The sequence below is a fragment of the Orcinus orca genome, chromosome 10 (assembly GCF_937001465.1).
Source record: "Orcinus orca chromosome 10, mOrcOrc1.1, whole genome shotgun sequence".
Taxonomy (NCBI): Eukaryota; Metazoa; Chordata; class Mammalia; order Artiodactyla; family Delphinidae; genus Orcinus; species Orcinus orca.
Window position 1 is genome coordinate 76569907 of NC_064568.1, and position 12888 is coordinate 76582794.

The following is a 12888-nucleotide window of genomic DNA, read 5'->3' on the forward strand; positions in this document are numbered from 1 at the left end:
CCTGGGAATGTCGGGATGCAGAGGACTGAGGAGACCAGATGGGAATATCTCATGCAGTCAAAGTCAAGTTTACTTATGGTCCTACTTAAGTGGCCAGGAAAGAACAACGCACACACGTCGGGACTGGGACTGGAACGGCTCACAAGCAACACAGGTGCTATTTGCCACTGACGTCTCCGGCTTGGATCAACAGGAGAGCACGAAGGTTAGGCTGTGCTGATTGTTTAATAAGAAAATACTACTTTTTTTTCTAGAATCTTCTAAATAATGTCTTACACTCGATGGTTATGATATGATCAGGAAACATATCACCTTTTCCTAGCCCTTTTGTCCGAGAGGCTTGATTACAAGGAAGGAATCTCAAACAACCAAACACCCAGGGATTTAAAGGCAATTTTTTTTTTTTTTTGACAAACAAACAACAGGGGGGGGAAAAGCATGATAAAGAGGAGACGGGTATTCTCTTCGAGGTGGAGCAGTGAGCTCAGTTGGACACGGAGGGCGGCGGGCCGGGACGCCGGGTCTGGATGATTTTTGGCTTTGGGGACGTCTTTGGATCCTCTTCTTCCTCGATGTCACTGTCACACACGTGCACGACGACACTTGGGGTGGACTCGGTCCCTGCATGGAGCTCATACTTCTCTCCTGAAAAGCAAGAGAAATGGGGGGTAAGAATGCAGGAGGGATTTCTACACAAACGATTTGGTGAAGTTTGTTTAGGAAGTGAGGGCGCATTATACGTGTCTCAGGAGATGCTGAGTCTTCTCCAGGGCTGGTGTTGGAAAGTGAAATGAGATTGATCCGTCTTTGCATCTCAGCTCTGCCCCCCGTCACCGGTACAGCCCTGAACAGGCCCCTTCACCTCTCTTAGCCTCAGTATCCGCAGCTGTAAACTTCAAAATGGTAATAACTACAGTCCAAGGGATTGGGGTGATGGGCCTGGCAGTAAGTTACCAGTTTCTCTTCTATTTCCCAGCATTGCTGTTAACGGCTGAGTAATCCTGAGCCCATCACCTCACTCCTTCATCTTTTGGAGAAGTTCTCCAAGTTCTCCTCTTGCTGTACATTTCTTATGGCAAGAGCTGCCCCAGGACGGAATAAGCTGGAATCGCCGCTCATCTGGGATTTCCAGTGGTTACATGGTAACAGGTTTTTTTTTTTTTTTTTTTTGCGGTATGCGGGCCTCTCACTGTCGTGGCCTCTCCCGTTGCGTAGCACAGGCTCCAGACGCACAGGCTCAGCGGCCATGGCTCACGGGCCCAGCCGCTCCGCGGCATGTGGGATCCTCCCGGGCCGGGGCACGAACCCGTGTCCCCTGCATCTGCAGGCGGACTCTCAACCACTGGGCCACCACGGAAGACCCCGGTAACAGGTTTTGATGACGGTCAAGTTCCCTCCAGTTCCAAGAGTCTATGTTGTGGCCCCTCCCGTTGCGGAGCACAGGCTACGGACGCTCAGGCTCAGTGGTCATGGCTCACGGGCCCAGCCGCTCCGCGGCATGTGGGATCTTCCCAGACCGGGGCACGAACCCGTGTCCCCTGCATCGGCAGGCGGACTCTCAACCACTGCGCCACCAGGGAAGCCCTAGTAGTCTATTCTTGACTGGTTCTTCTTGTAGTCAATTCACTATTAGCCAGCAGGCTTCCTGTCTGTCTCTGTTTCACTTCAGGGTGTATCTACTGAGCATCTCCTATGCTCTGGCCCATTGCTAATCATAAAGGATACAAGGCACATTCAAAAATATTTGTGTCTTCCACAAGAGCACAGCCCAGTGATGGCACATGGAAACAGAAAGTACCACAAAATACTATGGTAAGCGCTGGGGTGGCAATATATGTCAAGGACAGTGATACCACATTGCAAGGAGCAAGTAACTCTGAAAGGCTTCCCAGTGGAGGCGACAGCTGACCTGGGTCTAAGAGACAAGTAGAAGGCGTCCAGGAGGTGGGAGGGTGCAAGGGGCATTCTCAATCTGCATGCTTGTAACTTCTCAGGTTAACTGCTGACACACTTAATCTTCTTCCGACGTCCTATCTTTCCTTTCCATCCTTCATGGATGGGAAACACCTAAAAGCAATGTCTCCCAGACAACCTCCTGGTCAGTGGCTCTCCAGGTCTCACTAGATCAAGTCCTCATTTCTTAGACAAGGACAAAAGACGCTGCACGGTCTCTCACCAATCATGACAGCCACATTTGTATACTCACCAAACCAGAAACTTTTATTTGCTATAGTCTCACCTAGTCCCCGAAGTCTTGCCCTCCCTCCAGGATCAAAGCCAGACACCACTCAGTCCAGGCATCTTGCCTGTCCTCCTCAGTCTGCAGTGGACAGTGCCCTTCCGGAGGGCCGGGGCCAGGACTGTCAGCGCCAGAGCTGGGGTCGCGTTTATGTGCTCCTGTGTGCACCTTGGGAAATGTCCACGGTGAAAACAGCAAACGCTTGCAAGGCACAGTTTTAAATTTAGTGCTGATGTTAGGGACTGAGAAGCACTGACAATGCAATAAGCATCGCATCTCTTCTAAGTGATGCTGAGGGGGATGTGAATGTTCAGAGTCATGTGTTGCTATGGGTTGAATTGTGTTCCCCACCCCCGCCCCTGTCCCCACCAAAGACGGTGAAGTCCTGACCCCCAGTACCTATGACCATGACCTTATTTGGAAACACGTTCTTCACAGATGACTAAGTTAAAATGAGGCCATCGGGGTGGGCCCTATTTCAAAATGACTGGTTTCCTTATAAAAAGGGGAAATTAGGACATGGGCGCTCATCCAGGGAGAACTGCATGTGAAGACTGAACTTATGTTGCCACAATCCAAGGAACGACCAGAAGCTACAAGAGAGGCCTGGGCCAGATCCTCCCCCAGCACCTTCAGAAGGAGCATGGCCCTGTGTTGATCCAACACCTTGATCTTGGACTTTTAACCTGCAGAACGTGAAGCAATACACTGTTGTTGTGTGAGCCACTCAGTTTGTGGTCCTCTGTTGTGGCAGCCCTAGCAAACGGATACAGCCATATCTTGCTAAGAGAGTTCTCTCTGTCAAGAGTCGGAGAAGTCTTTACTGGACCTCCACACCCCGCCCCGAACCAACACCCTGGATGAGGGCCCCGGATAGTTCACAAGAATGGAGCATCACACCTCCAGCACTTCCCTGGACCTTGGCAGCAACAAAGAGGGCGAGAACTAGCTAGAGCCACAGAAATACGGCCATAAAGACTCTATAACTTAAAGTCGAGATTGGGTGAAATTGTAGGTAGAGAGAGTTATGTGAATAAGGTTGACCTGTTTTTTTTTTTTATCTCTGGACTTTCTATTCTATTCCATTCATTTATTTGTCTACCTTGATGCCAATACTACACTCTCTTGACTACTGTAGCTTTTTTTTTTAAATTAATCATTAATTAATTAATTTTTGGCTGTGTTGGGTCTCCGTGTCTGTGCGAGGGCTTTCCCCAGTTGCAGCAAGTGGGGGCCACTCTTCATTACGGTGCGCGGGCCTCTCACTATCGCGGCCTCTCTTGTTGCGGAGCACAGGCTCCAGACATGCAGGCTCAGTAGTTGTGCCTCACGGGCCCAGTCGCTCCGCGGCATGTGGGACCCTCCCAGACCAGGGCTCGAACCCGTGTCCCCTGCATCGGCAGGCAGACTCTCAACCACTGCACCACCAGGGAGGTTGACTTTTTTGATACAGAGAGCTGACGGGGCCAGCGTGGATTCAGGAGAGGAGAGTGACAAAAACAGGGAACACGGAGCAGAACTCGTGCTACGCTTTGCTTCCCTGCCGGCTAGCAGGGATGGATAGTCTGTCCGAACCTAACTTCCCTGGAATCCACACTGAACTTATTATCCTACATGCCCTTGTAGTTGGGATGTACACATTGACGCTACTCACAGCTCAGTTAATTGTGTTTGTTCCGTTCTCCTTTAAAGCAATTTGTCATTTTTATCAAAAGTCCAAGGGAGAAGAGCCACTGCAGACGTTGCTAAAGAGAGGAAGCTGTGTGCAGCCGGCTTCACCTCAGCGTTCCATGAGAGGCTCCGGGCAACAGGTGGGCAGACCTTGGGTGGTGGCTTCTTTGAGCAGCTGTTTTCAAACACCTGACAGCTTACTGGGGGCGCTTGTTGCAGAGAGTTTAGCAGCACGAGGATGCAACTCTGCAACTTCAGAGGTAGTGGCATCTACTTTGGTACCCAGCACCCCTGGGTGCTTCTCCGTGTTTCAGTGTCTGGGTGGACGCTCTTACATGGTTTGGTGTGACAGGCCGGGGGCAGTGGTCCTGAGGATGCTGGTGTGCAAATAACTTGCCCCCTCCCTTCCTCCAGTCCGCACCATAATTTTTCGTTGGAAAATGATAATAGTGCGGGGAGAGGGTAGCAGAGGGAGGGATGCTGAGGATGCAAACGGGAGAAGCAAGGCATCCCAGATCAGCTCTGCGGCCCCTCCCGGCCACCAGCACTCTTCGTCTTTGGCCTTCTCATCTTTGTTTCTGAGAGAACAGCAAATCCTGTGGACAATGATGGAGTTCATCGTACCCAGGGTTTCTAGAATTTTCTCTTTCCTCCCAGAACGCTTTGCAAGTCTGAATGAGAGACACCTTCAGACAAGAAACAGAGAAAGAAATAATTTCTGAGTCATCAGATGAGGTAGTTCTTGTTTTTCTGCACAGGATTCCTTCGACGTCCTCCTGTTTGGAGAAGCAGTGCCTTTTGCAGAGACACTAGTGGCTGCCGTGGTCCCCTCCGTTGCCCTGTTGGGTGTGATGCAGGGATGAGGCGAGCAACAGCCTCTCATCTTCTGATGGGGGGATGACAGAAAAGAATCTGCCATGGCAGATGGAGACCAAGGGACCTGGGGGTGAGGTGGTGACAGCAGGGACCCCAGCCAGGGGACTGATCAGATGTTGCCCTTTCTTCATCTGTTGGAAAGAAGCTAGCTTTTAAAACAAAAATAGTAGTAAAATGTGCATAATGAAGCTAGCTGTTTGATGAAACCCTTTCTCTGCCCTGGCTTGGATAAAGAATATTCTCTTAAAGACACCTCTAGTTGCAGTGTGTTTATCTATTTGAAAAGAGATGCTTTCCTCTTAGACTAGGTGCGCTGGGGACACACTTGGGATGCGGGCCACCCTGTGCAGGGCAACTTTCACATTGAGTCAACAAAGTCAGACTACTTGGTAGTAGAGCTGTTTTACTGCTGTGACCCCATTAATGCTGACATTTCACTGTTATGTTTTTGGAAACTTTCTTACTATCAAAATCCGGCAAAGCCCAACAGCTGCTGAGAGCCCACAGAATCATAAGACATAGCTTTGGTCTTGCTTGATTGAACTTTTCTGTTTTTGGCCTCACCTTCCCTTTGGGCTTCAGCTAATTCCTCTACCATGAAGGCTGACGTCAGTGCCGTCACCCCCTGGGGCCCCACTGGGCTCAGGAGGCGACGAGGAGGGGTGGCCAAGCAGACCAGTGTGTCTTTTCAAGGCCAAGCCACGGCTCCCCCTTCACACTCCCAACTCCTCGAGTTCGTATTCAAACTGTCCTCTCCCCAGGCCTCAGAAAAGAGGCCAGGACCAGAAGCCCTCAGAAGAGGCATTGGTTAGGGTTTTCTACCTCCTTCCATGAAACAATTCCCAGCCAAGCAAGTGTAGACTCCTCTGGCACGTGGTCACACGTTAAATTCTCATCCAGGCCTTTGGAACTGTCATGGGCTTGGGCACAGTTCAAAAGACGTGTGTAAGTTTTAGCTTTCCCACTAAGCTAAAAACCACTGAAGGGCAGGTATTTGTCCTATTTTCTGTGAGCTCTCAGTGCCAGGACATAGGAGGTGTCACAGACACTTGCCATCTATCTGAAACACACCAGCAGCTATTTACCGAGCCCTTAGTAAATGCCAGACACAGCTCTAAGTACTTCACATAAATTGGATATTTAAATTACGGCAACAGCTCTGTAATGTCGGTTTCATAATGTCTCGATGATACAGGAGGGCACTGAGACCACACAGGTAGTGAATGGCAGAGCCACGATTCAAAGTCAGGTCCACCTGACCTCAAAGGATGAGCTCATAATTCCTCTCCAGCCCCGCCTCTCACGACTCTACTGCTTTCAGATTCTACAAGAGTCTGTTGAAAGTCTGCTAGAAGTCCTGGTTTTAACTTTTAATATTCTTTCATGGCAACTCATGTTTTCGTGAACAGTCTGTAGGTAAAGTGGGGCATTTATTCCTTCTGCATCTTGCCCTTTTTGGTTTGGCCCATTGCTAGTTATCCTAGGTAAGATCTCCTTGACAATGAACCTTTTTAGAAGACAACACTTAGTAAATTATAAAAAATACAGGGACTACAAATTATAGACTGAGATAATCTGCATCTCTTATGGTAACTTTGGACTCTCTGGAAATAGATCCTCCATGATTTCTTGTTGCTTTACCTCTACTACCTCTCATATTCAAGGTGAATTCTCAACAGGAAAGTTACGTGTTGTAGTGGATCGACTGTGTTTTGCAAAGATGGTCATAATATTTCCTGCCCGACATTACTCTTCTAGAACCTTGCCACTCCTGCACTGAGGACTGCTTCCTCTTTGCTCCTTCCCCTAAAATCTGTTCGGGCCTCTAGGATGCCTTGACTAATACAGTATGGCAGAAGCAACCAGTGTGACTTCTGAGTTAGGTCACAAAAATGCCAGGCACTACCGCCTGGCTTTGCCAGGGTGCTCATGCTTGGAACCCCGCCTCCATATTATAAGGAAGCCCAAGCAGCGCCCGAAGAGGCTCCCACGGAGAGAAACCACAGCCTATCTGGGCTGCCAGCCAACAGCCATGCCAACTTGCCAGCCAAGTGAGTGAACCATCTTGAAAGCTGATTTGCCCATGCCCAGGTGAGTGGCCCCAGCCACGCTGCACGAAGCAGAGATGAGCGCCCCCCACCCCCCGCCCCGGACCCTGCTCCAAGAGCAAACTCGTAAGCAAAGTAAATGATTGCTGTTGCTCAAGCCCTACGTTTTGGCATAGTTTGTTATGTAGCAATTGATAAGTGGGGCACAGGTCATGTAAGTTCTTTGTTCAAAAGCAAGCTGACCCCCTACAGCTGAGTTGAAATTCATTGCCTTTGGTGATTTTTCCTCTTTGCTTCCCTGCTCACGTGCTATGTTAGAATGGATACTTCACCAGTTCCAGTGATTCCTTCCAAGGGGAGGGAGTTCCATTAGCCCATCACTGGGACCCCTCTCTCTGGCCCCTCTTTTACTCCTCCCCAGTGGAAGAGGAGTGACATCTAACGAGTACCTTTGGGGAAAGGAACTGGCAATGCCAGCTCACCCTGTGCCGCCTCTCTCTTGATCCAGCCCTGCCTGCAAAGGGCTTGTGCTCTGCCGTGCTCTCGGCCACGTGCTAAGCCCAGCAGAAAAAACCCTGCACTGTGGGTCAGTCTGACTGTTTCCATCTCTGGGACAGGCTGGGTAAAACTGCATGGCTCTGGGTTTCACTATTTTTTTTTTTTAATAGGATTCCTTTGGCTAGTTTTTTTGGTTTGGTTTTGTTTTTTGTATGCACCGCGAGGCTTGTGGGATCTTAGTTCTCTGACCAGGGATTGAACCTGGGCCCATAGCAATGAAAGTGCAGAGTCCTAACCCCTGGACAGCCAGGGAGTTCCCTGAACTTGACCACTAGGGAGCCCTGGCTGTCACTCATCTTGGCCGCCTTCTCAGCGTTAGCCTTTCATCAGAAACAAAGCTGGCGTTATTAATCTCATCTACCTTATTTCTTATCTAACCCTCAGCAAGTTCTGAACCAAACAGGAAAAAGCAGGTGTCAGTTATTAATCTATACTGAATTTTAAGAATGGATGATGGCTTATCAAGAAAAGCGCCAAGAGCATCTCTAACTCGACCCTTGAACGCAGGGCCATGCTGTGTTGTGTGCTGAGTGCTACACTTCAGTGTGGATTAACAGCCCTTTAACATTTGATTAAGAAGAAAACTGAAAATGCCAGTAGTAAAATCATTTCAGGCTTGGTCATGCTGAGTTGACACTGCAAACCCCTACCCCCAATTTTTAAGATTGTAAATGTGATTTTTTTTCAAGAGGAAGTAGTGGGCATCAGTCCTGATTTATGGAATAAGCAAAATGGAATTTCCATGTGGGTTATTTTTACTGAACATGCTGCCTGTTGGGAGACTGAACACAGAGACTGAGGGAAGGGTTCAGAATGATTTGAAAAGTGTTTGAAAGGGTTCACATTTGGATTGCCTTTTTTATCAAGTGTTAGGGTTAGGACTTGATAGCGTTTGGCAGGGAGGGGAGGGCCCACAAGCCCTGGATTACCATTCTCTGGTCAACTGTGTAGACGGAGGCACCTGGCCCTGGTCTGGCTTTCAGATAGGGGAGAGGTGGGGAGCCGGGAAGGGGTGAGGGGTGACTGGTGCCTCCGTTCCTCCACCCCAGGCACCAGCCAGTATTTGAGCTTACTGTCTTTTAAACCTCTCTCCATCCTGGCAGGGCAGATGCTGCTTTGGTTTGGTGCCCAACGGGTTCCTCAGTAGGAGGACTGAGTTATAGTGAAAAACATCATAAAGTTGCTCAAAGCTGCACCCTCCCTCCCACAGATATGTTATTTCACGATATTTTTAAGTTATTTACTGGCAATCTTGTCTTCCCCTATTTTTCCAAAGGGAAGGAAAGAAAATGTGTGTCTGTGTCTGGGAAGGGGGCGGGGAGCATGTCTCTGTACTGTCCCCCCTCTTGCCCCACTTGTTTCTGCTCCCACACTGGTACCTGACACCTTACTAGGCACTCCTGGCCTCTATGTCTCTGATGACTCTTTGCCATATTTGAGAACCACCCGATAAATACCACCACAGTGTAATTAGTGTGCTTCTCAATCAGAGGTGCTACATTCCCAATGGTGTCTGGAAATGTGATGTGGATTTTTTTTTTTGGTTGTCATAGGGACTAGGTAGGGTGTGGATACTGGCATTTAGTAGGTGAGGCCCAAAGATGCTAAATGTACTGCATTGTTAGTTCCAAAATGTCACATTGAGAAACACTGAGCTAAGAGCTTAACATGAGCACTTACATTTCAGCAGGAGACTAAGATACGGTTTGAAAATCAGGTGACAATAAGTAGGTAACACACACTAAGCATTTACTATTATCTCATTTGATGTTTGCAACGATCCGATTTTACGGTTGAGGATGCTGAGACACAGAGAGGTTAAGAAAGTTGCTCAAAGTCACACAGCTAATAAAAAGTGGAGGCTGGATTCAAACTCACATCCTGAGTTTTAATCATCATCCTAAAGCAAGAGAAATACCTCTCTTCAAGTTGGAGCTTGATTGACAGCTACAAATTAGAAGAGGAGATGACCCAGGGCAGAGGGACTTACTGAAACTTTAAATATCACAGCTGGTAGTTTCCTGGTGGTCTAGTGGTGAGGATTTGGTGCTTTCACTGCCGTGGTCTCGGTTCAATCCCGGGTCGGGGAACTGAGATCCCGCAGCCGTGCAGTGTGGCCAAAAATATAAATAAATAAACAAGTAAATAAATAAATAAAATCACAGCTATTTGTTAGCCATCTATTCATCAGATCAGTCTGAGAGTGGAGAAAGAACTGATTTTCTAAGCAGAAGTAGAAAGAGGGATTTAGGATTTTTTTTAAAAAATCCAGGGAGGAAGAAGTATTTGCAGAGAGGGAAGTCTTCTGCAAATGTTTTCTCTCTGATTCCGTAGTGATTCCACAAGCTCATATTTAATTTTGGGAACCCTCGGAGAAAAATGCAGTAGGTAGACATGAGGGCAGGATGAGTCACTGAAGAGCAACTCTGTCCCTTTCCTTTGCACAGCAGCTGTTTCTGTCAAAAAATGCCCTCTAGGCTTCGGTGGCAGAAGGTATAAAGCAAAGCCTAGACCAACCCAAATATTTCACTGGCAGTTCCGAGAACAAGCCCATGTAAATAACAACCAACACCTCAAAGGACGCGCACCTTGTTCTTACTGCCTGGTAGACTCTGTAATTCATGTACTGGCAGAGGAAACAAGAAACCTCTCTGAGGGTGCCTTGCTAAACAATACTGCTCAGAGCAGAATGATCACAGAACCCACTATGGATTTGATAGTTCTTATGTACCAGGCACTGGGCTAAGTGCTTTATGTATATTATTTATTGTATCTTCCTAATGAGCTTGCAAGTTGTCAAATAATCACCATTAAATAAAAAGAGGTGCAGCGGGGGAAGTGAATTGCTCCAGGTCACCACAAACAAGTGGTGGAGACAGGACTCCAATGGAGGTCTACCGAGTGCGAAAGCATGACCGCCATATTGCCTGTGATGTTCAGGAATGAGGTTGGGAGGGCACAGAAAAGACATCAGGGCTACACGTGGACCTCCCTGCCTCAGTAGGTCTGGAATATGTGCATGTTAGGAAAAGATTATCCATGTGAGTGATCGGGGGTCTTCCTCACCCACCCCTCTCCTCAGCCCCGACCCTCAACAACGTAGGAAAACAGAAGTGGTCTTTGGTAAGATGGAGGAGGGATAAGGGGAGGGAGAGGAAGAGGGAGGTGGGGAGAGGCAGAATCCTTCCATAGTTTTGTTTTAAGAGGTGCTCTATTTCAATAAAAGAAAGTTTGCCTCACACTTGTCAGATGGCTATCATCAAAAAGTCTTACAAATAACAAATATTGGTGAAGATGTGTAGAAAAGGGAACCTTTGTACACTATTGGTGGGAATGTAAATTGGTGCAGCCACTATGGAAAACAGTATAGCGAGTGGTTCCTCAAAAAATTAAAAATAGGACTACCATATGTTCCAGCAATTCCACTCTTGGGTATTTATCTGGAAAAAATAAAAACACTAATTTGAAAAGATACATGCACCCCAATGTTCATAGCAGTGTTATTTACAGTAGCCAAGATATGGAAGCAACCCAAGTGCCCATCAACAGATGAATGGATAAAGAAGATGTGATACACACACACACACACACATGCATGCGCACGTGCAATGGAATATTACTCCGCCATAAAAAAGAATGATTCTGCCGCTTGCAGCAGTGTGGATGGACCTAGGGAATATTATGCTTAGTGAAATTAGTCAGGCAGAGAAAGACAAATACTATTTGATATCACTTATATGTGGAATCTAAAAGATAAAATAAATACATATAGCAAAACAGAAACCAACTCAGATACAGAGAACAAACTAGTGGTTTTCAGTGAGGAGAGGGAAGGCAGAGGGGCAAGAGGGGGTAGAGGATTAAGAGATACAAACTACCATGTATAAAATAGATGAGTAACAAGGGTATGTTGAAGAGCACAGGGAGTTATAGCCATTATTTTGTAATAACTTTTAATGGAGTATAATCTGTAAAAAAATTGAATCATTATGCTGTACTCCTGGAACTAACATAATATTGTAAATCAACTACCCTTCAGTAAAAAAAAAATAAAGTTTGCTTATCTTCTGGGGCTTTTCCTCTAAGACTGGATTAGGTGGCCATCTATCTTCATTCCCTCCTGAGTCATTTAGGACCTGAAGGGAATTCATGGGGACAACGGATTGAGGCCCCTGCATTAGTGGTTGAGACAAAGGAGTGGAACCCTAGGTGGAGGTAAAGGACCAAGGGAACCAGAGAGGGAGAAGGTGGAAAGATAAAGAGAAACCAGGGAGACAGGGTCCCCGGAGCCTGCGAGGAGGGGCTTGTGTTCCCGGGATGAGAGGAAAATGCAGACGTGAGGAAGGAAAGTGGACGCACTCTCACTTTGTATTTGGCCATAGAATCAGGAGGTTCTCCAATCTGGGAATGATCACCCTGTTCCTCCTTTCCCAAAAATAGCAACCTGGCATTGGGACTACGGGTATGCGCATGACGCATGCGCACACACGCCCACACCCCCACGTTTTGCTCCTGTGTCTTTTCCGTTTTCCTACAACGTGCATATTTTACCTGTGAAATAAGAAGAGGAAATATTTCATCTTGCTACTCAGTAGTGATTGAGGATAATTGTGGAATATATGCTAAGAAAAAAAGCCCCTTTAACATCACCCCCCCCCCCGGGAAAATTCTTCGAAAGTAGGTGTAAAATAAGGAGCTCGTGTCCTGGGCTCACAAATCTGCGTGTCCCTCGGGTCGGGGGTGACGTGCAGAGACTGCGCTACATGGAACCCTGGGACTGGCTGTTTTATTTGCTTTTTGTGTCTGTGATCAGAGTATAGCAGTTGTCGAACAAGAACTGGGACTTAGATAGCGGTCATGCTACAGGTACCCCAAATATAGGTGTTCATCTATATTTAAAAAATGGAATTTTCCCTACCTTGGAATCAATGAGCCTGGAATAGAAAATGTTTCTTCCTTATACGTGACACGTATTAATGAAATCTATTTTCTGTTTGGGGAGAAACAATGTATACTGAGAATCAAACCAGCAATTACTATGACATGTTTTGATGGAGAAGAATTTGGAAAAAAATCTAAATATAGCCGATGTACGCAACTCGAAACTCGAGCACCATTTTAAGCCCTCCTCTGCAGTTAACTAAAATTGATCTCTCTAACAAGAGCTAAAAATAGCAGGAGGAAAAAAAGGCCCAGACAATGACTTTCCATATTTCTCCTTGCAGGCATTTCCAGTGACAATGAACTTGACCTTCCAGAGCCATCCTAGAGAGCAGAATAAGCTGACATTTCACAGCCCACCTCTGACTGACCACCCATCTAGTGCCACGGACATCCCTCTATTTTGCCATTTTGCTAATGTGTACAGATAAGCTGTTTTGCTGGGCTGGGTTTTGTGTTTCCTATTTTGTGTTACATCCAAAAAGAACACAGGATTATACTCTTTCTGGAGTCAGAAATAATAGGCATTATAAAATAAACAAAAGAAAATATCCG

General features: G+C 47.1%; 1 protein-coding gene across 2 annotated transcripts in view; it reads right to left on the reverse strand.

The window, feature by feature from the left end:
* Nucleotides 1-424: 424 nt before the first annotated feature.
* RCAN2 (regulator of calcineurin 2) overlaps nucleotides 425-12888 on the reverse strand; it is a 263958-nt gene continuing 251494 nt past the window's right edge. For both annotated transcript variants that reach the window (XM_004267514.3, XM_004267515.4), the window contains one exon: nucleotides 425-645. In XM_004267514.3, the coding sequence (XP_004267562.1) occupies nucleotides 485-645 (161 nt within the window). In that variant the 3' untranslated portion in view covers nucleotides 425-484. The remainder of the gene's footprint in view (nucleotides 646-12888) is intronic.